Genomic DNA, 27,412 nt, shown 5'->3' on the forward strand with positions numbered 1-27,412 from the left:
ATCTTTTGCATGTTATCTCCGGGTTGGATGACATATAATACCTAACACAATGCAAAAGCTGCATCAGTAGTAGTTACACTGCACTCTTTAGAGAATAATGGAAAGAAAAAAAAAGTCTATACGGGTTCAGTTCAGTTGCAAAAAATTTTTTCTGAATATTTTCAATCCGCAGTTGGTTGACTCTGTGGATGTACGTTTGGCCAAATGTATATCATCTAAAAAGTAAAAGTTAAAAAATAAAGCCACTGGAAACCAGCAAACAGATTCCGCGACTCTGCATGAAGACGTCAGCTCCATGAGAGCACACACCATGTGAACGTACTTCTCTACGTATCGATGGCTGCACAATCAGCGTATGTCGAATTCAACTGGAATGTTCCGGCCCTGCTTAGCTCTCAGAATGAGGAGGCTCTCTAGAAAATGTTGACACCATGAACTGTACTTTCTTCTGGCCGGCGATAGGACTCTCACTTCCCCGGCACCCTGGAAGCTTGTGGAGATCATTTAAACTTCTTTCCAGGAGGGCTGGACGTGAAGCGGAGTGGACAAGTGTTTGCCTAGCAAGCATGAGGCCCCACGTCCCATCCTCAGCACTACAAAAATAAAATAGAATAATTCTCCTGGTGGTCCAGGTTGCTGTGCCCCTGCTTACTCGTTTGCCTCTGTCACTCGAGCGACAGCCCCAGGCAGGTCTGGTGGCCATGTGCGCGTTGTCTGAATCTGGGCGAAGGAGATGCTACGAGATTCCCGTTCGAAAAGATGAGGACGAGATCTTCACAGATGCTGCTGTCCCCTGAGCGCCTGGCTATGAAGGTGGCCCTGGCCTTATTTTCCTTGCGTTGCCTCACTGTGCTGTGCCCTTCACGGTGGCCCTTGCCGTCCTCAGGTCAGTGGTGTACAATGGCACCGCCGCGCTCCAGCCCTTAGGCACAGCCAGTCAACCAAGAGTGAGGACCAGAACTCACCCACAGATCTTCTGAGGACTGCAACACCCTTCAAAAGAATGACCCAGGAGAAGGGCATCCCGTGTGCGGCCGTATCCGGGCTGAAGCTCACGTCCCACTTTTCCCATCTGTTCTGAGAAGCGATGCTGCCCGCTGTGTCAGGTTGTCGCGGTCACCAGAGAGACGGTGGGCGAGATGCTCTTAATGATCCGCCGCTCTTCGTGGTGACTGCTGTCTGTACGACCCTGTGAGGGTGTCTATTGCGATTTGGTTTGGCTACGTCAAAGAACCTGTTATTCTAATTAAAACACAAACACAGTTCATCTCTAAGGTTTTCTTTTCTATTTCATTTTTATCTGGAATCTTAGCCGCAGAAGGCTCAAAAAAAAAAAAAAAAAAAAAGAGCTTTAGTAGATTTGCCTTACAAATCGTTTTCCTGAAACCTGGAGATAACATGGAAAAGAAAAATCTCCCCTCTCAGTGCTCAACTGCAGAAAGGAAAGATGGAAGGAGAGAGGAAGAGTCTATTCATCAGCAAAAGAGAAAGAAAAGAACACACACACACACAAATAGGCAGAGAAATGAACCAAACGCTACTTTTTCTCTTTTGTTCTCCTGGAAGGAAATAATTTATATTATTTGGGCCAAATGGCCAATTTATGGATGAAGATTAAGAATCAGTATATTTTGGAGGTTTCGCAACCAAATTTCTACTCCAAAGCCTGAGGGCACCTGTTGTCCTCCTCTGGGGACAAAGAGAAGAGAAGTTCTGCCCGTCAGACTGAACAAGGCTCCGACCTGACCCCAGCACGCACAGCCACCACGCGGACAGCCACCATGCGCACAGCCACCACGCGCCGGCTCACGCTCAGCCCCTTGTCTCCACCCCCAGGTGGACACCGTGGAGGAGCCTCAACCTGGGGAGCCTCATCCCATCACCCTCTGCTTTCAAGAAAACTTAAATGCTGTCCGGCCCCCTCAGGGCCCCGAGAGTGGACTCTGTCATTTCCCAAAAGAGCATGGCTCAACGGGGGATGGAAGTCTAGAATAACAGCCACGACGAAGCCAGACCGAGGCCTTGGCGGCACGGGAGCAGGCGGAGGGGTGCCCGCAGGTAGGACAGGAGCAGAGGGGAGGCCCACAGTGACCCCAGGGACCCACAGAGGTCGAAGAAAAACGAGGCTCAGAAAGCAGCAATGCAGCCTGAACCATGGACAGAGACCCTCAGCCCCAAGCAAAACCCTCACACTCCTGAGGGGTGTCCCCCAGAAAGTCAGGCCCACCCTCTGCCAGGGGGATCGGGTCACCACCCTTAAGGGGCAGGAAGGTCGTGGGTAAAGGCAAGAGGAGTTCTCCACACCAAAGCCCCTCTTCTCTTCAACCTCAAAGTGGTTTCCCAACTGCAGCAGGTGGACTCTTCCTGAAAGCCATTTTCTCTCCTTCACTCAGCGCTGGGGACAGGGAAGGAGGCCTTTGGGCAGCCAAGCTGAGCAGAGCTGGACAAACAAGAAAACCCTCACCATGGCAGGAGCCCCTGTTGACCCAGGACTCCTCCAACAGAGCTCCCTCAGATCTCCGGCATCAGTCTTCCCAGACTCCCACCAACCTGCACCCTGCTCTCCCACCGACCTGCACCCTGCTCTCCCACCTGCATGGGGGAAAGTCCACCCAGTGCCCCACCCACATTCTAGATCCACAGACCAGAGGATGGGGAGAACTTGGACTTCTAACACTCACCCCGCTCAAGAAGAGGGTGAGGGTGCTGAGTGCGAGAACCCACTGGTTTAATTCTCCCGTGAGCCCGTGCAGCAGAGGGGAAGATACCATCAGCCCCACTTATACATACGGAAGCGAAAAAACGGGATTCTAATGAGCAACATGGCCAGAAGTAAGCTTCTTACTGATCAACAGCTCTCAGGAGGCAGCTTCTGTAAACAAATCATGCCTCTTAGGGGGAAAAAGAAAAACTGGAATCTCACAGAAAGTTCTGTCTGTCTGTCTGTCTGTCTGTGGTGTTTTAAATTCTCTTAAAGAAAGAGATTCCTATTGACATTTCTTTCCTTGATTTAGTGATTTTTCATCTCTGGTTTCCTGGAAAGCGTTTCAAGAGGGCTTGCCAAATTACATAAGCCCTTCTAGTTTTTTCTTAATTGTAATTTCTCATTATGTGATTTTTTTTTCCCTCATCAAATAGAATTCAGATTCTTCTAAAAAGGCTCTGTAAATAAACACAGTGTCAGGGGGAAAAGAAATAAGATGCGTTGTGATAGGAATTAATGAATGAACGGAAGACCAAACTAACTCCCACATAGAGGGTGTGCCACTCTTCCTGTACCCCTGAATTATCTAACTGGTGCAAGAAGCAGCGTAGAAACTCCTAACCAATGACGGACCCTGTGGTGGTTTCCGGATGCTAAATATAGACAAGGTCCAAACTCCTGAAGAGTAACTCTGGCTTTATCACACACAGTTGGCAAAAGAATGTTCTCCTGAGAAAGCCTCCTGTCTGACCACATGCAACGGGAAGCCCCCAACACATCCCATCTCCCCCCTATCTGATGGGTGGGTGGCCTCTGGACTCCTGCTGTCTAGCCAGGACTATGTGAGAAGTCCCTGCTCCTGCCACAGCAGCCGAAGCACACTGCCATCAGTCACGTTACAGCTTTTGTGTGGTCCATTTGAAAACTGCATAATGGAAGAGGGAAACTCGGGGCGACGTTACCGCTCTAAAAGGGATACGTGAAGCTACCAGGTCATGGTTTTGTCATTGAGCCGTGACCATCAGGACAACTCAAATTAATACTTGCAGAGTCCTTGAGATACAGTACGAGATGCATTTTTTGTCAAATGGCTCTCCTAAGAGGGCACTGGAATTCCTAAGCCCTTATAGACCACATGGGCCCCCTGCATTTGATTTTAAACAGAGAACAAGGACATTTCTCTTGGAGCAGTTGTGTTGAGCTAGGAGAAAGTCTGTGTCAATCAGCTCGTTGGCAATTAAGGAGAAGGGAAGCCACCTGACTCCCACCGTGCCTCTGGCACGACAGAGGGGGGAGCGCCCTGCAGGCTCCGAGGTTTGAGTGGCTCACTTTCCAAACCATGGCGGGCATTGTGTTCCTGCTCAGGCGACCTCACTCCCGTGAGGACCCCCAGCCCGTGCAGTGGCCAGGAAGGGATTCAGCCGTGTCTTGCCGTCCAGTCCCTTTGCCTCAGAATGGCTCTGCCAAGCACCTATCAGTGCCCACGCTCCCACAGCACCTGGAAACACTAACAAAGGATCTCAGTGGCGCTGTCCTCAATCTCCCCCAGCCTCTGCCTCCCCCCAGCCTCTGCCTGTCATGGGAAGTAGCTGCTGCCAGAGCCGTTCCACCCGCACAGCACAGGGCAGGGTCACGATGCCTCTGGGATCTGATGAAAGCTGCAGGCTTCCTTCTCAGAAAAGGCAAAAAGGAAGAAAGGGAGACGCAGAAGAGGGAGAGGGTCTCCTGACCTGCCGCTGAGGAACGGCAGGCTGCGGGGCTCAGAGGCAGATGGGGCTGGATGAGAGAGAAGGGGGCACCGCAGACAGCAGGGGACACAGGCTGGAGACAGACAGAGGCAGAGAACAAAGACAGAGAGCCAGCCAGCCCAAGGGACAGACCCAGGAGAGTGCTCCCGGCCTCTCCCGGCCTGAGCATCAGGCGGTCTGGGTGCTGGCGCGGGTTCTAACTTCCAGTGGAAGCCGCAGAGTTCCGGGCTTCATCCGAAGGCTCCGAGCCCCAGAGCTGCTGCTCAGGACCACACAGACCCTTTAAGCCAAATACTCATCCCATTAATTATAACACTCACTACAAATTACTGACGCCTTGCCTTGGGCATATGCTCGATGGAAACGGCTTAAAGAAAAAGATACCTTGACAAAAGTTTACCACAATTGATTCAGTCCCACATTTTTTTTTTTTTTAAATGTACAATGACCACATGCCGTGTGCCAGGTTGTGTGCGGGGACACTGCCACAAAGACAACTACTGGCAGCTCAATGCACACTGTGCCCTCGCCTGGTACCAGCTCTTCACACACGTTCATTCCCCCGATGCCCACACAATCTGCCCCTTTGAGGTAGGTATTGTTCTTTTCCACAGTTATGCAGCTAGTGAGTGGCAGAGTGGGGGACCAAGTGGCAGAGTGAAGGACCGGAACTCCAGACCCTGCTCCTGGCTGTTGCTCTGTGGCTCCTATCTTCAACCTAGTCACGCCTGGGAGAACTATCACAGTGTCCCCCTCCTCCAAAAACAAACAAACAAAAACACCTACCTGTGTTTAACAGCTTGACAGTGAAATGAAACATCTATAAAATAGACATCAATACAAAATAGGTTTTTGTCACAGACAGGAAATTCAGTTTGGTGTCCTCTTCTATATACTGGATAAATCAATTTATTTATAAATCAGTTTATTTAAGAGACTTTAGAGGTAGTCTCTAATTTCATATACCTCAATAATATCTAAAGGACCACAAAGTTAACTCACTTCCAGGACAAAATAATTTTCAACAGTTGATAAATATTAGATGTTTACCCTGATTTTCCCTAGTACACTTCTTTATCCTGATAGATTTATTAGTTCATTGCATATCAGTTCCTTTATTACCAGGAAATATAGTAACTGAGCATACAGAATCATCTGTGGCTGTCTCAAAACAATTCAGGAAAGACAGTGGAGATATTAACCATGATACGGAGGATAAACTAGGGGAAAAAATCATGCTCCGTCAAATACAATGAATTTGGGAATGCAGAATGACTTGCAATGCAATTAAGTGCTTTCATGCAACTTAAAAGTTTGAGTTATTATCAGGTTTTGTAAGCAGAAGGATACATACAACTCTTTTTCAAACCAAATGTACAAAATCCCCGGTAGCCCTCTACCTCCCAGGAGAGTCAAGTGACGTAAAATATCTTTCTCATGGTCTCGACCTTGCTTATTCCCAGCTCTGAGTGCCCCAGACCCAAAGCTCCAGTCCACTGCAATCTTCCCCACCCCGTGTGCAACATGCATGGCCACATTACTCATATACCCTAAACTCCAAACCACACTCAGCCTGTTACCATTGCCAAATCTACAAGCCAATTGTGGGGCCCAAACACAAATTCCTAGGGCCCAGCCTCAGGGATTCTGGATCCTTGCTTGATTTTGAGAAGCAGCTAGGTTTGAGCAGTCCAGGTTGATATCACAGACATTAGCATTTAGTTACAGGGATCAGTTTTCTCTGCTGTAAATGCAGGAAGCTGGGATGGAAAGATGATCTGTAAGGTCCTTTCCAGATAGAGCTCATAGTCTGCAAGTCTGGGCCTTACAGCCCATTTCACAGTTACTGGTATTTCTCCAACCAGACAGTATGCTTCTTTAAAGCAGGGGCCACATTACTTCCTGGGTTCCCAAGCCAGTGTAGTATTTCACACATAGTAGGTGCTCAATGCACTTGTGATTCATGGGTCAGTGTGACTGCACTCTGCTGACAAAACGGGTGAGCCAGCCTGAAGTGCATTTACAGCTGTGGTTGGGCTATTTGGCAGGTCTGTGCAGACATTGGGTTATGTCTTGCTCCAAAGAACCTCCAACCGGGCTTCAAGATGTCAGCACTTGATTTACTGTGGTCAGAAAATCATAGAATTCAAACTCAGGCAAATACTGGGATACCAATTTCCAACCCTGTTTATTTGCTAAGGAAACCACAGAAAACCTTTTGAGATAACATATCTGGCTTGTGAGAATTTTGAAGCTTATGGCTGTATTGTCTTAAGGACTCACGCATCTAATAGAACCTAATGGTGAGAAGAACAGGACAATGGTTCTTTTTACTGAAGGACAATGCAATGACCCCGTTAACAATTCAGGTCCTGGTCAGTCCAGCTTTCATCTATTACCAAGTTTGTTCTATTGAAGGGAGGTATTTCTAGATCATGTTTTGGAATTTTTCCAGTGTCTGGCTACTAAACCTTTAATAAGAAAGTATCTTTGTTGGGAAGTCAAGAGGTGTGGAAAGAAATGGCATCCTTACATTTATATAAGTCTGGGTAGTTTTCAAGTTATTTCCATAGGTTATGCCATTTTAACCCCTCACAATGGCCCTGGGAGTTGGGCAAGACATCTGCCATCTGCATTTTCAAATGAGAAAATGAAGCTGTGGAGAAGTTGAGAACTTTTGGAATGGCGGCTTAGAAACCAGATCCCAGGACCTTGTGCACCATCACAGATGCCCTGGATGAGTGCCCCACAGAGGAGGAGGAGGACGAGCAATGTCTGATCAGGACAGGGGAGGTCTGGGATGTTTTGCTCATTTCATTACCTTCACAGGCATATTCATATGCCCTACTGACTTCCTCATAATCCTGTTTATTGATTAGGAAACAGCTTAAAAATATGGAACAACTATGTACAGGGTCAGAACCTAAATTCTAAGTGTGTTATATTAAGAAATATGTGGGAATTTCTTAAGCACATGCCAAGTCAAATTTCTTTAGAAAATCATTATGTAAAAGTTCCTGAACTTGAATAATCAGGTAGGCATATTTTGAGATGTTGCTATGTCTACTTAAAGAACAGTCATTCAGAATGTATGCAGAAATAAGCCTTCATATTTCCATGCAGACGTCATGGGAAAGTCATGTTTCCTTTATTTTTCTCATCAGTGTTCATGAGCTTCCAGTATCATAGAAGAAACTGATAAAAGTTGTGTTTCAAAAAAGGAAATCATTCAAAAAAAAAAAAAAAAAAAAGTTAACAAAATGAGCCCAGCAATACATAAAAGAATTATACACCAGGTCCAAGTAAGATAATCCAGGAATGCAAGGTTGGTTCAACACATGAAAATTAGTTAATATATGAAACTGGGGCTGGGGTTGTGGCTCAGAGATAGAGAGCTTGCCTACCATATGTGAGGCTCTGGGTTCAATCCCCAGAACCACATAAAAAATAAAATAAAATAAAGATATTGTGTCCACCTATAACTAAAAAATAAAATATTAAAAAAAAAATATATATATATATATGAAACCACATTACTAGAATAAAAAACAAAACCCAAATGATCATCCCAATAGAAGCAGAAAAAGCCTCTGACAAAAACAAGCACTGCTCGTGACAAAAACACTCAACAAACTTAGAATAGAAGGAAACATCAACGTAACTAGGGGCATCTTTGAAAATCCCAAAGATAATGCCATGCCCAATCAGGAATGACTAAGAGCTTCTAATCACTATTCAAAATGTTCCAAGAGATTCTAGCCAGGTCAACTGAGCAAAAAAAGAAATAAAAAGAAAGAAAGCCACTTAGAAAGGAAGTAGCAAAACTCTTTGCATTTGCAGATGACATGATCTGATCTAAGATCCTCATGAATACATATACACTTGGACCCCACAATCTCGATAAAAAAGGTCACAAAGCAAATACACAAAAAGAAAGCAAAAGTTATGCATGAGCTATCATGCAAGAGTACCTAAAAACTTTGCTCTTTTAAATTGATTAATCTCAACCTGAGATAGAAATATAAAACTCAGGATTTACTTTGGCTTTTTAAACCATCTATGATATTTGCTTAAGAGAATGTTTCCTGGTATACACACAGCTCTGAACAATATGGAGGGAAAGAACCTGTTGTTTATACAACCAAGAAGGTTAAGTGATGAGAATTAGAAAATATTTGGAAGCAGAAAAAGATCTTCCGCTGAGCCATTAAGGAATAGCAATCTTTCTGTTTTAATTCTCTCTAATGGGCTTTCTGCAAAGTACTTTGCAATCAGTTCAAAATACTTTATCCTGATGATCAGGCTAGAAAGCAATGACCACATTTTCATTTATTTTGCTTATTATTTTTACTTTGCCCAGGTCTTTCAAAGATTTTAAACATCATTAAGTGCTGGGAGCCATCAGCCAAGTAGGTATGACAAATTCCTTGCCAGCTTACTCCCATGCTGTCTAGTGGAAGGACTTCTGAAAGGTGACCTTGCTCAAGGACCAGGGCAGGATCCGTGTTTAGGGTGTTCCCCCTTTAGAATAGGGAAGTTTAGCATAATAGGAGAGTAGGGTGTTTCCCCTTTAGAATAGGGCGGTTTAGTAATAGGAGATTAGGGTGTTCCTCTTTTGGAATAGGGCGTATCCTGCTGCTGAGTTCCTCTTGAGTGCTTAGGGTCAGACAGTATATTTTGAGAGACAGAAGCCCATGCGGTGGATTTAGGCCGGAGTGGATTTGGGAGAGAGTGGATCAGGGCAGAGTGTGGATTTGGAAAGAGAACGTGGATTCCCCCAGAGCGTGTTTGTAGACGGCCGGCGTGAGTTCGGGAATAAAGAATTGCTGTTTGAATCTACAAGCTGTGTGGAGACTCGTGATTTGTGCCCAGCCGAGAGACTGCGGCATTATTTATTTCACAATATTGGTATGGACTCTTTCCTCCATCAATATCATTGAAATTAATGTACAGTGGTATCTTATTCCCATAATATTGAGCATAGGTCTTAGATCATATAAACCAAACACATACAGAAAGAAAAGTTGTCCTACTTTACAGAAATGCATTGTATTTCTTTCTTTTCTGAGGACATGAATACAGTCCCTGTTGGTTATACAATTTAGAAGGTACAACATAGGAGAAGGTAAACCTAGGCGGAGAGTTCCTACTAAATTCCAGAACACATGAAACACACTTTCAATCCTTCACCTGCACCCATGGTGGATTTCCACTCCCTGTCTACATGTGAGCTCACATACCTCCTTTTCCTGTTTAGTTTTGCTCCAAAAGTCAAAACCAGGCTCAAGATATAAATAAAGCCTGGGTTAAAGAAAGCAACAATAAAACTTTTTTTCCTGTATATCAAATAATTGATTCCCTTCCAATTTAGGAATGGATTTTATTTGTCACTCAGAATTTGATTCTAATCTGTCAGTGGCAAGCAAAATCAAATTATTAATTTAAGAATCAGAAGCTAATTAAAGTGAAGGCAAACTATTTAGAGGATGAAATATTCAATAAATACACACTTTCAAAAAATATTTCCCTGATATTTTACGCCCACCACAAGGAAACATTCACTCTTCCACTCTTTGGATGGAAACACTTCATCAGCTTTTTTTGGACAGTATCCTCTTTTGTCATGGAAATCTGAAGAGGTAATAAGTGCCAGTAAAAAGAACTCAGACCAGGGAGGCTGAGGAAGGAGGATGAAGAGTTCAGCAGCCTCAGCAACCCAGAAAGGCCCTAAGCAACTCAGTGAGATCCTGTCTCTAAATAAAATACAAAATAGAGCTGGGGATGTGGCTCAGAGGGCCCCTGGGTTCAGCCCTCCCCCATCCCACCAAAAAATGAACACAGACCAAAAGGCAGAGATCTTTCATGATATAAAAGAATACACCAACAGATAGTTCTGGAAGTTCCTTTTGGAATCTTGTTGCTTTAATTTAAAAATACTAATTCACCAAAAGATACTGATTAATGGCAGAGAATTCTGTATCACTGTTTCCGATTTCTCACCGCTCTCCTCTAACGGGACATGCACCCCTGCTGGGTGCCAGGTGACTTGCAGTGCTGCTTGGCAAGAGATTTTTTTTTCCCACTCTACTGATGTCAGGCTCATCCTTATGACTTTTCAAGCCAAAGTGGGAGCCACAGGACACGGGCCACATCCCGCAGAACCTCCGTTTTTCTCCTCCAATAAGAAGATGGCATGTTCCAAAGAGGGCACACCCTCTCAGCCTGGGCCCTGGAATGGAGGAGGCACTAGAGCAGAGTTGACCCTGAACTGCCACGGAATATGAACAAGAACTATCCCTTGTCATTGTAAGCCGCTGAGACTGGGGGGGTCTTTATTACTGCAGCATCACCTGACAGAAGCTAACCAATACAAACCCCTAAAGTGTAGCCCACGGTGTCATTTTAATATCTGTAGTCAGACAACCCTCACAGATGTCACCAAGAGGAAAAACAACTCTCCCCGCCCCCACCCCCCAAAAAAACAACTTAAGCAGGCTGGGGATGTAGCTCTATGCCATTAATCAGTGGTAAAACCCTGCCTTGCATGCGGGAGGCCATGGGTTGAAAACCCAGCACTGAAAGAATCAATCAATCAAACTTGGAGGTATTGATCCCCTAGTTTAGTATAAAAGAAGCATATAATGGCTCATCTCCGAGTTTTCTAAAACTGAGCAATTCAATGTTAAGCTATCCTAGGTTCCATATCGGCAATTAATGCACTAGTAAAAGAATGAAAGGAATCAATAGAACAGAAAGCACCCAAATTTGAGGTCTACAAGAACGCTGAACACATGTGATTCAAGTTTTGTACACCTACACCACAAAATGCTATAATTCAACTGGAGAGTCTGGGGTCTTTCTAGGTGCAGAAAGTAAGCAAGCATGCAGGTATGGACCGAGGTAGGGACAGGAAGTGAGGTGCAGGCATCCATCTGAAATAGGAGAAAGACCTCACTTTGGTAGTAGTGATAGAGAATTTCTAAAAATTACGTCACTGGAGCTATCACAAGTCTTTGCACCTAAAGGTCACCTAAACAATTAATATTAAATAATGTAATATCAGATTTGCTCCACTCATTTGCCTGTGTTTTAACTTTATATTTTAATTAAAATGCATATATATTTATAAAAAGGCAGTTATTTTTAAGCACCTACAATACATATTGCTCTTTATATTAGCAATGAGGCACATTAAGAAGTCTCTCTCTCTCTCTCTCTCTCTCTCTCTCTCTCTCTCTCTCACACACACACACACACACACCCAAATTAAAAAAAAAAAAAAAAAAACTTTGCTCTCAATGGAAGAAAATATTAGACTATTTAACGGTAGCCATTAAACAAGCCCAGACTTGGGAAAAAAAGATACCAATTAAAAAGTAAATAAAAACCAAACAATGGCTCAAATAAATGCTTCTAAATATCTGTAAGCAACAGAATGAATGGAGCCATTGAATACAGGTGCTATTTAAAACATTTAGAAATTGTGTGAAGGGAAGAAAGAATTTAATAATAAATTACCATTTTTGAACTATGTGCTGGGCTATTTATGCATATTATCTCATTTAATCCTTAAAACAAATCAGTAGTATTATCTCCATTTAAACATAAGGAAACTAAGCCAGGTGTGGTAGCGCACACCTGTAATCCCAGTGGCTCCGGAGGCTGAGGCAGGAGGGTTGCAAGTTCAAAGCCAGCCTCAGCAATTTAGTGAGGCCCTAAGCAACTTAGTGAGACCCTGTCTCAAAATAAAAAATAAAAAGGGCTGGGGATGTGGCTCAATGGTAAAGTGCCCTGGGTTCAATCCCTGGTAACAAAAAATAATAAAAATGGAGCCCCCAAAAAGGGTAAGTTATTTAAGATAGCACAACTGAAAAATGGCAGGTCAGAGTCTGAACCCCCTGCAGGCTGGTTTGAAACCCTTTGCCCTTCCATTTTCAAAGGTTGCCTTTGTAGAATTGTGCCTGCCAAGTGGATTTTTAAACCTATCTTAAAATCTGTCTTATTCTCACAGATGTTCAGAGAAGACATTTACAGTTATTTTTGTCATCTCTTTCAATATGTCACAGTCCCTTAAGCCAGGAATCTATTAGCTTTGCTTTACCTAAACTCTCTCATGACATAAATTAAATGCACTCACTCCTTCCATGTTACCAAAGCAACATTTTGTATCGAATCAGAGTCATACAGCTAGAAGAGATAGTCTAACCTTTTGCAGCATCTCAAGAAGTAAGATCATCTCCATCAAAAAAGCCCCCACACCCAATTTCACATGCCTTTCATAAGGTAGGTCTACTGATTTGATTGCTGTACCAACATTACTGCCATTAATAAAGTCACATTGAGGTGTCCTGGTAGATATGACCAGCTGCAGCAAGCAGTTGTTACTATTTCCTCCATCCATAAAACTTGGCAACTAGTGGTTTAATGGAAACATATAGTCAGTGTGTTTTATACTTTAAACATGGACCAAAAAACACAACCTGAAATGATAATGAATGACAGACAATTCATACAGAGGGAAGCCTGCTTCCCTAGAATTCCACCAGCCCAAAACATACAATAACTTGGACACCGTGTTCTACATTTCTCCGAGTTTAAAACGTCCAAAATAAATCTCAATATATTTTTCCATGGATACTACGCTGAAACAGTTGGAGACTGTGCGTGCGTGTGATAGGGAACATATGTGACGTCCGTAGATCTGTCAAACTTTTTAAGGTGGGATGGGATCTCAGAACTCATGCCTGACCATTCTGTCATTTAGATACACTTATTATAGGACAGTGGCTATGTGTAATTGCCTGAGTGAAGGGGTCAGCTCCCCCACACTCGCTGTGAGATTTGGTGGCTTTTCTTTCTTCTCTGTAAAATGGGGAAGAACAGACCCTCCCTCACAGGCTGAGAATATTAAATGAGATAATACAGCACATGTACAGGGCTCGTGCATGACCCTTCCTGACATGTAAGAGACACTACAGCACTGAAGCGGCTGGCCTAAGAGCCCTGCTAACCAAGGAGATAATACTGCCACCAAACATCGTGCCAACACCCTGGAGCTCCGGACTGCCAGTCTTTCGTGCCTGAACACAATATTTTTAAAATCCATTTAATATACTCCACAATTAGACAAGTTCGCTAATTTTCCCTAGCGGTGAGGCCTCACCCAATTACTTCTGAATCAGAATGACTTTCAAAACACTCTAATTAAATTACACCGAGGATGACAGAGATTTATGCTAAAGTGGCTTATGCAGACTTTTCATTAAATGGCTTATTCAGAAGTAACTATGAAGCACCTATCATTCACCTTGTACTGACTCCCATTTAATACCATCCCCTTTGAAGATCTTCTGGAATCTCCATTCCTCATAGACATGGAGGAAATGAGAGAGAGCAGGAGAGAGAGAGCGGGAGAGAGAGGGAGAGTTCTCTACCCACGATATCCACACGGGTCTCATTCTGGTGTCTTCCACTTACTCTGGTATGACCCGCCCCTTCCTCCTCTGAGACCTTCCTCCTTCCTTCCCCTCAAGAGTGAGAACATTCAAAGCCACACTTCACCTCCCCCCATCCATCCTCTCACCTCCACCGCCCCCCAGACACCGCCTCCGGGATCTCACCTTAGGTGACGGCTAAGGCACTAGAGCTCACGGGGACTCCACTCTCTTAGTCTCATTCCACTGCAGCCTTCCCCCCCAGCCGCCCCCCCGACCCACTGGCCCCCAGTGACCATCTGCCCAAGTTCCTGGCTCTCACCAACACCTGTACACTAATACATCCTAACCTTCTGAAAGCCCAGGCTCAGGTGCACAAGCTTCCTACCCGTGTGGTCCTGGGCACTAAATGCAGGTAGACACAAAGTCTGCACCTCCCCACGGGGCTGCTCGGGCTCCTGTGTCTCCCAGCTCATCACACAGGCTGGACAGCCTAGAATCACCTGGGACCCCTGGGGCCCCCTCCCACCCAGCCCTACCCATCTTCTGCTCTAGTCTTCCCTGTCTGACCTCCACCAGACTTATTCACAGCTGATGCCTTCTAGAAATGACAAAATAAAAATGTGATCATTTTGTTTCTCTGCCCATTGCCTTCGGTGGCTGGCCATTACCTAATGGGAAATGTTCGAGCTCTTCAGAAAGCCACGCAAAGCCCTCTCAGAACCGGTCCCATTCCAGTCCCCAACCTTCTCTCCCACTCTCCCTACTGAATGCCACGGGTTGGAAGGTACCTGCACTAACCACTGCTCTTGCCCACAGCGTGCAATCTTTCACCCCTTTGCCTCGGCTCACGTGACTCCTCCTACCACATCCCCCTGCTCCGGGCCTGGCTACTCCTGTTCATTCTTTAAGGCTTGGTTCTCACTTCCTCCAGGAAATCTCCAAACCTCCTTTTATGTGCTCCACAGGATCCTCTGCAGGTAAGAACTCTGCACAGACTATTTGAATTAATCTGTTCCAAGCTAAAGTATAAGCACATCAGGGGCTAGCAATGTGGTCTATCCACTTCTGAGTCTGCTTTAAGACCTGGTTGCTCACCTCAATCCAGAAACCTATAAATCCAGAGGAAAAAAGTATCTTAAAGCCCTCTGTATTATATATGTACTGTGCTTCCTTATTGTGTGAAATATTTTAGGGCCCTAAAATATGACTTTCAGCCTGCTGAGGGATAAAAGTAAAGAATAGAATTAATTTATGTAACTAATTATGTACCTAAATACTAAAAACCAAATGGCCATGCTTCTTTTCAGACTTATAAATATTTAATTCCTATACTTGGAACGTGTTAACTAAGCCTTGAAGGTTTAATTGGGGGAAGGGGTGGCTAGGTAGTAGATAAAATTCACCAGCTCTTCCACCAAAAAGGTATCCAACTCTACTAAATTTATTTTTTAAATAAATTTCAATTTATTTAAAAAAAATAAAGGAATTCATGTAAGAGGTAGTTCTCAGAGAAAGTTGTACCATATGCTAGAGAATGAACCATCTTCAATGAAGTCATTCGATAGGAGAGTCCTCCTGGCACTGGCTGGCTGGCCTCTGTGCCTGGCCGTACTTCTAAGGACACAGCAGACTGACCACAGCTCTGCCCCGGACTCCATGAACCTCAGCTGCATTGCTAAACCTGGGCCCAGGCCAAGGGTTCATCCTGCAGTCAGTCACACAGCTAGCGCTGCAGCTGGTGTGCTAGGTGAACTGTTCACCTGCTAGGTTTTACATCACAACGGAGAAGGCTTCTTGTAGTTGAAGTGCTCCTGCTTCTGCAGTCTATGTCCTGGGGAGCACAGGCAGCTGTCACTTTGCTCAGAGGGTCTCTAAGGCTGTGCCCTCCCTCAGATCAATCTTCATTACAATACGTGACAGGAGAGGGGTGAGAAAGGGCATTTCAGAACATGGAAGGGCCAAAGCATTTGGGTCCTGAAAGATTGGAAAGGAAGGTTTATCTGCCCCATTCCAGGAGACCCTGAGCCTCCATGTCAATAAACTACGGAGTCTGTGACCACAGAGCTGCCTGCTTCTCGGCCGGAGTCAAGTCCTCATGCTCCAGTGCCACTTTCTACATCAGCAGTTCCAAGAAGTGACACCAGGAGGTCCCTGCCATAGGATATGGCCGGTAGGAAAAGAAGCCACTAGGGATGTGCTAGCGACCTATCTTCTCAACCAAGACAGGGACCCCAACAAAAAGTCTACATAATGCAAGTGAAGTTCAACCACTGTTGGTTGCATTTCTTCTTAAGGATCTCTTAACCCAACAGAGCCAACCACTGAGTTTAAGATCATGCCCTTTTATTTTATTTTATTTTATTTTTTGTACCACAGATTGAACTCAGAGGCACTTAACCACTGAGCCACATCCCCAGGCCCTTTTTAAAAAATTTTAATTTAGTGACAGGGTATCGCCAAGTTGCTTAAGGCCTCCTTATATTGATGAGACTGGCTTTGAACTTGTGGGGCTCCTGTCTCAGCCTCCAAAGCCACTGGAGTTACAGTCATGTGTCCCCCACACCCAGCAAGATAGTCCTTTTTTTTTTTTTTTTTTTTGAGTTCTAAATCACCTATTTGGTTATTTGCATTGTATATTGATTGCTAATGAGTAGCGTTTTCTCTCATGTGAAAAGAAAATGCATCAATTTCATGACATTAGTGCAAACCAAACAATAACCAAATGCCTGCCTTATTATAGGCCTGACCTATGTTCCAGCTTGAGGACAACAGTTTTCTCCTCTCCTCCCCCAATCTAGAGGAAGTTAAATTAGTAGAAAATAATGTTACATGTTATAAGGAATGGTTAAACTCAATTAGTCAGATATCATAATAGTCCATGATGTCTGAGACAATATCACAGTCCCTAGAAGCATAAATAAGAACTACCGTTCCAAACAATGCCAAACTCTGTGGCATATTCCACCTCCAGCAGTTCATACCCGTGCCGGGTTGCAAGATTGAAGTCATTCAACTACTTATTCAACTACTACTCCTAAAAATTCAGCTTTTTGGTCCAAATCTGAAATTTGCACAGTTGTTTAAACCCCAGCTGGGTTTCTCCTAGTGCGCCTGTCTCAGAGAACAGAAATGTAAGTGGGTACACGTGTTTGCCTGTATAGCACATATGCATACCCTCATTATGCAGATAAAGTCAATGAACTTCCCACCAATCTCACAGAACATGCAAAGTCAACTGTGCTCTCTCCTCAGTCCCATCCATATGAATCTAGTTTTCCAGTTACACGGGAACTGGAAATTAAGCATGGAAACTACTGTTAAGTTGGATCACCTAATGGACTTGGTACTCTGCTAAATGGCTGAGGGGGAGGATGGCTGGCCATGCAGGGATAGAAAGTTCTTGACTGAGGTGCCGGATACCTACCATTGATTCTGCTTGGAGTCGGAGCTGTTATTTCCTCTAGGATACTGGGAAAGTTGCAATTTGCAGCTATGGCCAGGGGCAGTGCAGCAATTCTATAAATAGCTACCCTGCCTCCCACTGAGTCCCACTCCTGCGCCCCCCCCCCCTCCTTTCTTCCCAAAGAGAGAATGACTAGAAAAGAAGGAGGATATTTGTTCTGAATCCTGGACACCTCCAGAAGTTACTGTGAGGTTCCCTGCAAGACCAGAAGCAGAAGACAACCCTCTGCTCTCAGCATTCACTCCTGAGGCAGGACCCAGACTTTGAAGGACATCTGAGAACTGAAAAGCTGTAAAAAGTGATTAGCCGATTTATTACAAATGGTGTTTACTTAGGTCTTGATGTTTTTTCCCACCATATCCCCACTCGGATGCAATTAACCACCCCCTCACTCATCAGAATGGTATTAGGAAGATTCACAGAAATAAAATAGATGCTGCATCTAAATGTATCCTTCTGTCGTTGTGAAACTGTGATGTTATTACACAAAAAGTGTCCCCCAAACAGGGATAAGAAAATGTAATATTTTGAAAGAGTTTCTTTTCCAAGGATTTTTTAACCATTTACTCCTTCCAACTAAAAGCTTGGTTTGGGGCCCCGTGCCATTACCTGTGAGCTCTTAAGGATGACAGAACTGGGCCCCATCCTGGTCATGTTAATTAACAAGATCCCTAGGCTATTTGGGTGCACATTAAAGTTTAAGAAGCAATTTCCTAAATGAGAGTGAAATAGACTGACCTGTGCTCTCAAAATAGCCTTCTGCACCCTGGGTCTCTTCTTCCTCTAGATTCCTTCTATAGAAAAACACATATTTTGAAATTTGAAAACAAACAGATTGTTTCCTAAAACTGATGATGATACACTGTATAGAAAGCTCCCCCTCCCCCCATTTAAACTGCCAGGCAACTAATTAACGTTTCTATGAACACTGACAGAAAATTTGTTATGTCACTTCATAACTCAGGTAAACAGCACAGGTATGACAAGAAAAATTTAACTAGGACTAACAGGCTCCCATTACAGGCCTCTAGGGGATTTTTGAAAACTAATTTCCTGTCCATAAAAAAGGAAAAATAAAATTATTTTCACCATCAAGTTAAACACATAACTCTAAACTGAGTTGCTACATTAGCGTGGTCTCCAAATTACAGTCATTTTTGTTTACCTCTGCTAACAATGAGTCTCCCGGGGAGAAATTATGGGAAGAAGTACCCTCCCTGCCTTTCTCCACGTGTGAGGGGAAAATACACAAGTGAATACAATTAACGACTTCTGAACTCTTTGTCTCCTGCTCCCTGTGATGGAAACAATCAGAATTTGGGAGATGGAAAGATTCTTGGAGGGAACCCTCTGCTCCTGGTCTGCTTATCCAGGAATATCTTTCTAGAGAGTCAGGAAATCGGCATGCTCTGAGAGCCCACACCACAGCCCGTGAAATGCTGGCACGCCCACAGATCTTGCTTGCACCCTTGAGCAACCACCAGAACGACTATTCCCCCCAACTCAGTGAAACACCTTCAAATCTTGAGGTCCCCCACCATGTCTCCAGGTGCCATTTCCTCTGATTAAACCCATGTCGTTTCTTTGGCTGTGTGGTATCCTCTTACCCTGGTCTAACTGTGTGTTTTGTTTCTAGTAAACCTAAATTATGATTAGCCTGACATAAATTATAATGAGACCCACAGTGCCAAATGAAGTCATCTGCTGTAATGGTTGGTAATACCGAAGCCAGATTTAAAATTAGGTCGTCAGTGAGTTAGGTAAATCGGGTCTAATATCGAGTGAGATCTAAAATGGAGGCCATGAGAATGAATCCCCGGAAAAGTTGAGCAACTCTTGAAATGTTAATAAAGTCCAGGAAACAGCCCCCAACATATTTGAAGATAGCCCATCCCAAAGAAATGTTAATGAACAGCAAACTTGAAGATGCTGCCTCAGGAGTCCTTCCTGCCCAGATTACTTCTTTGGCCCACCTGTGTCCCACCCCTCGGGCCTTCCCACCTACATTCCCTATAAAAAGGGGAAACAACCGCACTTCCACGGATTCCATCTCTTGGGTCCCCTTCTTCCTCCAGGAGAAGTCTTGTCTGCTGTCCTTTAATAAACTTCTATTTTCCACTCTAAACTTGCCTGGGCGTGCTTCTCTGGTGTTATACTTCAACATTGGGGAAGCAAGGACTCGTCACCAGTCAACAGCGGTAACAATACAAGACATTCTCAGTGAAACATCAAAAGATTATGTAATGGTTCATATATTCACATGTTAGTAGTCCAACCATGAGTCTGCTAGACTATGACGCACAACTAAGACAAACTACTAATCTCCACTCAAAAACATCCCTGGGTCCCATGACCAGGAAAAGAGCTTTGTACCACACCGATGGCTGAACCTGACCCCATGTGGTCTTTCTGTGTCTTCCCTTGTTTACGGAAAAAAAAGACATTTTTAAGAAAGCAAAAGGTATAAAAGAACTCCACTTGGCATTCACAGAGCAATTGACACTTTTATTACTTAACATCACAACCTTATGAGGTAGGCCAGTGTAAGTGCTGTCATTTTATAAGTGATTAAACCAAGACTGAGAATAGGAAATGAGAAAAATCGTGAGCTGCCCTGGGCCAAACAGAAAAAAGGGTTGGAGCCAGTTGAATTCAGAAACCTCAATTAAATTACCAGACAAAAAGGAACAGCCAACATTGAAAAATAAGTTTTATGGATTTCACTTTGTAATAAAACAAGGAAGCATTATGTTACCATTAAATGATATTAAAATTATCTTTTATGGCCTTGATTTTGCCACCAAGGCTTTATTCCCAAAATAAGGAAAACTTAAAGAGGCAAGTCTATTCCAGGTTAAAATTTTCATTTGCACACACCAAAAAACTTGCATTCTCTATGAAGAGTGAGTTTTTTTTTTTTTTTCTTAATTTGACTAATTTTTAACCTACATGGAGCAAAAGGACCTCGTTCAAATTGCTAATCCAAAGTGCATTGATTAGACCCATTCTGGTTCACAGGGACATTCTCTCAAAATAGATTCTTACCATTTTACAACCCTCCTACGTTTTGACAAAGGAAAATCTGGAACACAGGAAGGAATCTTTTCCCCACACATAATGCTCATCTTCATCGTCATCAAAAGACATTTGGTTAAAACCCATCCAACGCGCTCATCCAACGCGCATCGCGGACCCCGCCAAGCCTGAGTCCTCAACTTCTGCACCCTGAACTAAACCGTCTCCCACAGGCCTTCTCCCACACTGGGCTCCGGGCTCCGGTGGACGCTCCACGTTGGCCACCGGCTCTCTGCAGCCTGTGGGCCCCTGCCAGCCCTGCAAGCCACGCTCTCCCAAACCTAGCCACGCGATGCACGGCCTGAGGCATTTTCCTCCGCTGGGAGCACGTGCTGAGACCTTCAACCAATGAAAGCCTCCTCAGCCAACCACATGGTTGCTTTTAGCCAATGAGAGTAAGCACAGCCACGGTGGTGGGGGGGGCTATTCTCAACCAATCAGCTCCAGGATACCTGGCGCTCTCCGCGTGCGTGCCTGTCTCCCTGCGTGTGATTTGCTCTCCATTCGTCTGTGTGTCGTGGTGAGCCGCTTTAAGCCTAAGGAACTGACCGAAGTGACAGCGGTTTAAAATGCTAGCTCTGCTAACGGTGGGAAGAAAAGGTCCAGGGATCTGACGGCCAAAATAGGGACCTGTGGAATTTTCTGACACTCTGAAGGGACCTGGAAGCCTAAACAAGGGGGCCTGAAGAAAACCGTGGCCTGGGCATGTCCAGCAGCAACTGATTTACAAAGGACCCCAAGAATCAGGGGGCTCTCCCGGGAGGCAACCCCGTGGAGACTAAGCTGTTAGTGGCGCAGTTTGTCTTCCTCCCCCTTGCAGGAGCGCAGTCCTTTCCTACCCTGCAATGACAGCTTCAAACAAGCCTTACTTTATTCCTCCATATTTCTATCCACAGTCTTCCTTCCACATAGATTTTCCTCCCTTTAATTTCTTCTTCCTGGAACTCTCCTTCCCCAGGATCCATTTCAAATGCCATTCAGCCATGAATATTTTACTCCCTCAACTGGATGTGGCCATACCCGCTCCAAAGGGCAGTGCCAGTTTTGTACTGCAGATGTTGATAAGTGTATGCCTTATTTCCCTCCTTTGTGTACCCTAGAGTAAGTTTTAAACTGCAGGTTTCAACCCGGAAGTTAAGAATTAAGAAGAAAAGAAATAGGTAGAGAATATCAAAATGCATCGTACATAGTAAGAATAAGTGTTACTTCATGACTCTCTCGTGTCCGTTGTGTACACGGATATATGTGATTGCCAAGTTCAATGTATTTGTCACTGTTGGTGGTAGTCTTAAAACATTTAAAAGCCAGGGCCCTACAATACCTATCCTCTAGCAATGCCTAATGCTGTGAATGCTTTAAGTTGAATAAACAAGTATAAATAAAATCCATGTACTCTAAATCAAAAGTTGCAATTTGAAAGAATATAAAGTGAATAAAATGTGTATGGGATTCTAGCTTATATGTAGATATATGGGCAGGGTAATAGGGAGGGTCTGAATATTTACTGTGTCATTTTGATAGACTTTCTCCCCAATAACTAAAATGAGTTCACATTTAAGGCAGATGAAGTACAAGCTTGAGTTCATTTTGGAAAATTTTCCTCATTCACTGAAACCATATCATGATTACAAAGTTCTGCATCTTTAAACTATGTAGTATAGGTAATTCCATCATGATTCATAAAAGAATCTTTCAGAGACACCAATGAAAGCCTTTGTTCAAGTTCTTTCTTTGCCCAAGATGCCTCTGTGTCCTCACAATACCCCCACCCCGATGGTCTGTAAAAATCCCATTCATCTTCCAAAGCTTAGTTCAAAGGCCACCTCTTCCATACTAGTGTTTTGGGTTTTTTTTATTCAATTTTTCTTCTTTCCTTCCTCTGCCTCCCACACTAGTCCAAATATGTTCTCATCTGAATTGCCAGAGTTGAAGACTTTCCTTTTGCACTTATGGACTTGTCTCATTCTCCTACTAGATGACAATATGCACAACCCATGTCTTACTCATCTTTCCATACCCTACAGCAACCAGTCCAAGGTCTTGTATTTTAGAGATGATCAGTAAAGATTTGTTAAGTGAATCAACAAAAACCACAGTTAACCTATGAAAAGTGATGGTTATTATTTTAGAGGCCCTGAGGACTGGCGTATATATCTAGCAGCTGACCTGAAGTTGGTAGATGACAGGAGAAAAGCAGAAGGGAATGGAGAGGAAGCTGAGCAGAGCTGCTGCTCCTCTCTAGCATTTGCCCCTGCAGATTTACTGAATCCCCCAACTCTAGGAACTTGGCTCTACTGAGTGAAGCTACAGAGCTGGGTAAGAATGAGCACCTTCACCATGTTCCAGCTTCCCCAGTCTGACTTCAAACTAGAAATGGGAAGTAGAATTAAAAGTGTTAATTAAAGTAACCCCTCTCAACTCTAAGGCATGGCTAAAGAGAACAGCCATCTGGTAATTCAGACTTAAAAACCCTTCCTTGAAAAATAAATATGGATGTTTCTGAGTAGGAGCAACAGTGTGCATGGGAGCAGAGCAGGTAGTTATTGAATTATCAATTGATTGCATATATTGATTATATTCAATAGTACTAAGCTTTTCCCTTCATATGATCTCTACAGTCATTTGCAGGCACTTTCTGTGATGGCTAGAATAAGGGAGCTCAGAGTCAAAGCCACAGTCACAACTAATAAAGTGCAATTAGTTTTATTGGAAAACAATATCCACCAATTAGAAAAAGTTGTTAGGGATTTAAAATGAGATTCGTTTTTGCCATTAATCTGCACTTCTGCCTTCCCCTTCAAAGAAAACTGTTTTATTATGATGAAATAAAGGAAGAGGTGTTCAATCACCTTTATTTAAAAGATATACCTAGGGGCTGGGGATGTAGCTCAAGCGGTAGCGCGGTCGCCTGGCATGCATGCAGCCCAGGTTCAATCCTCAGCACCACATACAAACAAAGATGTTGTGTCCGCCGCAAACTAGAAAATAAATATTGAAAAATTCTCTCTCTCTCTCTCTCTCTCTCTCTCTCTCTCTCTCACTCACTCTTTCTTTAAATAAAAAATAAAATATATACCTAGTTTCATAAATTAATTCATAATTAGCAGATATAATTTCCTAAATCATGACATTCTGTTTTCAGATTTTTAATTTTAGAGCAATACCATTTAAGATTCTGACCTTCTTTTTGATATTTTACCAGAACCTTAACTTCCAGTTCATCAAGGCTTTGCTTTATAATTAATTCCAGAGCCATCTTTACAAACGAAGAGACATATGCAGGATTCTAGAAAATGCACTGGATTTGAAATCAGAACGGTGGGTTTTGAAGCTAATTCTTAGTTCAAATATATATACCTCTCCTCTTGCAGCTATCTGACCTTGGGCAGTTTACCTCAATTTCCCCATGTGTAAAATGGGACAACTGAGAGAACTTGCTTTGTAAGACTGTTATAAAGATTAAATGCCCTAAAATATATAACGTACTTACAACAGTGTCTGGTAAAAATAAGTGCTCAGTAAATATTAGTTTTCTGGAGTCTGCTGTCATTTGTTTTATGGTTTCAGTAAAGTCACATAACAGTTCAAAGCTTGTACTTCCTCGTCTATATAATGGGACTCCTTCCACTTACCACTGCCAGGATTGTCATAAGATTCAAATAAGAAAACAATGGCCATGAAAACACCAGACAACACAGCAAGTAGTTGAATAGCTATTCTGGATCACCTATTGGCTTAAATGTAAACCAAAAACAAAATTTTAAGTAAACCATAAAATTGAGTTTGAACATACCATCCAAAAATTCACCCATAACTGAGAGAAAAATCTCTACTCAAGGAGTTTGGTTTATCTTTAAATTAAAGATAAAACACACAAGCATTTGTGATATGTAAATGCTACATCTGCAAAATGGGAAACACTCCAGCCAAACTGACCTACTATATTGTAATCAAGAATGCTTTTTTATGCCAAAAATTGATGTATTGATTAAAACATGATTACATGTACAGTTTTTATTGAAATGTTTAATTTTTCTTTTTGTAAAAAAAATAATGTATACTGTAACTAATATAAATTCCAAGTCAATTCAACAGACATTTATTGTTTAACAGTGTTCCAGGTAATTCATCTGGGAACTAAAGTTGCAAAGGAAAATAGCGCTCAGGCCCTGTGCTGGAAGAGTCCACAAATTATGGCTGATAATCTCAAAACACCACTTATAAAAGTCATGAAGGGATTCAGTTTGAGTCAGCAAGCAGACGAGCGGCATAAAAAATATGGCAAAACTATAAGTTCTTCCCTTTGACTGCCGTTTAAAAAGCAAAAGTCATTTTTTAAAGTACAGTTGCTAATCTGGAAACCTATTGAATTGGTGCCAGAAACCAACATTTCTAAATGTAAACCTGTAAAATAATAGGTATCTGTAAATGAAAGGCTGAAATATCCCCAGGAGCAGCAACACAGTAATTAGCAACTTTTATAGAGTAATAACATGTTTCATATTCTTTCTACACTGACTCTTTGAAGTTTCCAGTGTAATATATACAAGTTTTATCACATTAGGGCCCATCCTTGTGTGTTTTATAGGCACCAGCATTATGCAGAGCAAGCTGTACTTACTCACCATCGGATCTTTTATAAGACACTGCTCGATAATTCGCTAGCTTTGTGTCTAGTTTATTTTGTTACACCTGTCTTTAGGAAAATAAAAGTCACTGGAAGCCTAAATCACTGCAAATACCCACACAGACCACATATCATCCATATGAGCCATAAATCATACAGCAGTTTAGCTTTAAAATTGTGCACTGCATATTCATGTGCACACCACTTGCAGTTTTAGACACATGTGAAATCTTTACTGAATTAAAGGGGGGGGGGGAGGCTCAGTACTACAATAAGCGATTACCAGAGGCAGAACAGAGTACAGTTAATATGCTTGTTCCAGCAGATGTTCATCCCCGTAAATATTAAACATAACACAAGTTCCTCCAGGAATATGCAGGCAGTAATTCCACCACCTGAATAGGGCTGGTTGGAAACATTTAAGAGATAGTGGGGTGGATGGGGAGGGGGAGTGAGGGGTAATAAGAGGGATGTTGAGGCAGCCAATGGGATTTTTAAGACACCCGCAACCGGAATTAAACTGTTTCTACCTGCGATCTACCTACAGCAGCTCCTTAATGTGAGATCCCCGAGAAACAACCCAGAGTGCACCCAGGCTGCGAGCTGTGAGCAAAGCATAAAGGGACACACGGGGCGCCGCGCCGGGAGTGAGGGTGGAGAGGGGGAGGAGGAGTACAACTGTGGTGAGGTGTGAAGAAAGGGCTCAGAGGAGCTGTGAACCTCCAGGAAATCAGTCTCCCTGGGCCAAGGCCTCTGGAATTCCCGCACGGAGAAAAATTCGCCTCCTGCCCTGGGTGTTCACTTTTCCAAATCGAGTGGGAGTGGGTGGGACAGACAGAAAGGCTGCAGCCGCCAGGACCCGGCGCAGGCAGGGAGGGGGCTGGAGCATCCTCAGAGGGCACTTGGCAGCAGCGCCAACTCCAGGGGGTCGCGGGTGCGAGCCCGAGGCTTTCGGAGCACTGGGAGGAGGCGCAATCGGAGAGGAGGGAGCTGAGAGGGGTCAGGGGGTCGAGGGGTGGATCCCCAGGCATTAGTGACACGTTCTAAAAATCGCTGCTTTTTCTCTCCCCGGTCGCGATCTGCCCCTGGCACACAGATCGCGGGCCCCCTGGGCTGGGGCGGGCAGCACGGAGGGGAGGGGACCAGAAAGGGGGGCAAATAGAGGGAAAGGCGGCGGTGCATCCAGCCAGGAGAGGCAGGAAGGAGCCGGCGAGGCGGGCGCCCCCGGCCCACCCCACCCCCACGGCGGCCGGAGCCCCCGGCCCAGGTGAGGGCGCGCGGGCCGCCCGGGCTCCCCTCGCCGCTCCCGCCCGCCCGCCCGAAGCGGCTGGCACCGGGACTCACCACAGCGACTCGAGGTCCCATTCCTGGAGCAGGGCTAAGTCGAAGCTGTCCATGGTGGGAGGTGTCAGCGCCGCCGCTGCTACCGCCGCTGCCGCCGCCGCCGCCTCCAAGGCTCGGGCCGCCCGCGCGCTGCAACGAAAAGCACCGCTCAAGGTGCATCCCGGCCGCGCCCGAGGGGCCGCCGCCCGCCCGCCGCCGGTCCCCGGATCGGGGCTCCGGCGCCCCCCGCCCCCGACTCCCGGCCGGCCCGGCTGGCAGCAGCGCCCAGCGCACTCACCCGCTCGCCGGCTCGCGCGCAGGCACACTCACGAGAGAGCGGCGAGCTCGCCGCGCCGCCGCCGCCCCCTCCCCGGCCCTGCGCCCGCCCCTCCTCCCCTCCTCCCCTCCCTCGCGGCGGCCCGGCCCGCTGCAGCCGCCGCCGCCGCAGCCGCGGTGCTCGGCGCCCGCCCGCCCGCCTCTTTCTCCTCCGGGAGGCGCGTGTGCGCGGGCGAGGCCGAGGCGCGCGCGCGCCGTGAGCCCCGCGCCGCGCCCGCCCCGCGCGCCCCTGCGCTCCCCGCGCAGCTCCTCCGGGTCCCGCGCCGCTAGCAGGCCGCGCCTCGGGGTCGCCCTTTGCCCCCCCCCCAGACCCTCGCGGCCCTCCTGACCCTCCGCAGCCCCGGGATGCCCGGGCCGGTCCCGAGAGCTGGGGAGAAAGGCAGGCGACCTCACCGAGGGCAGGGGGATGCTGAGCCGTGCCCGGCCTGCCGCATCCCTCGGCCTCTGGCCCTCGCCGGCCCCACCCGGTCCTGTCCCGGCTGCACGCACTTCTTTTGCCGCCCCGAATTCCCTAGACCCCGCGCCGCGCCGCCGCGGGCTCTGTGCAGGCTGCAGACCGGAGGTGGGTGCTGGGAAATTCCCTGCCGCCCCAGGGCGGTGAGAGTTAACTGCAGCCCGCAGCAGCGCCGTCAACAAACCGTTTCGAATAGATGGAGTCAGTAAGTTATGTGAAATACAGAGGAAGCGGGAAGGAGAGCC

The 27,412-nt window shown here is 45.2% G+C and overlaps 1 protein-coding gene across 1 annotated transcript in view; it reads right to left on the reverse strand.

The window, feature by feature from the left end:
* Positions 1-26,451, reverse strand: part of Aff3 (ALF transcription elongation factor 3) — a 494,450-nt gene extending 467,999 nt beyond the window's left edge. The window contains exon 1 of the mRNA XM_076832801.2: positions 26,399-26,451. Coding sequence (XP_076688916.2) covers positions 26,399-26,451 — 53 coding nt within the window. The remainder of the gene's footprint in view (positions 1-26,398) is intronic.
* Positions 26,452-27,412: the final 961 nt, after the last annotated feature.

This window comes from Callospermophilus lateralis, chromosome 14 (genome assembly GCF_048772815.1).
Source record: "Callospermophilus lateralis isolate mCalLat2 chromosome 14, mCalLat2.hap1, whole genome shotgun sequence".
Taxonomy (NCBI): Eukaryota; Metazoa; Chordata; class Mammalia; order Rodentia; family Sciuridae; genus Callospermophilus; species Callospermophilus lateralis.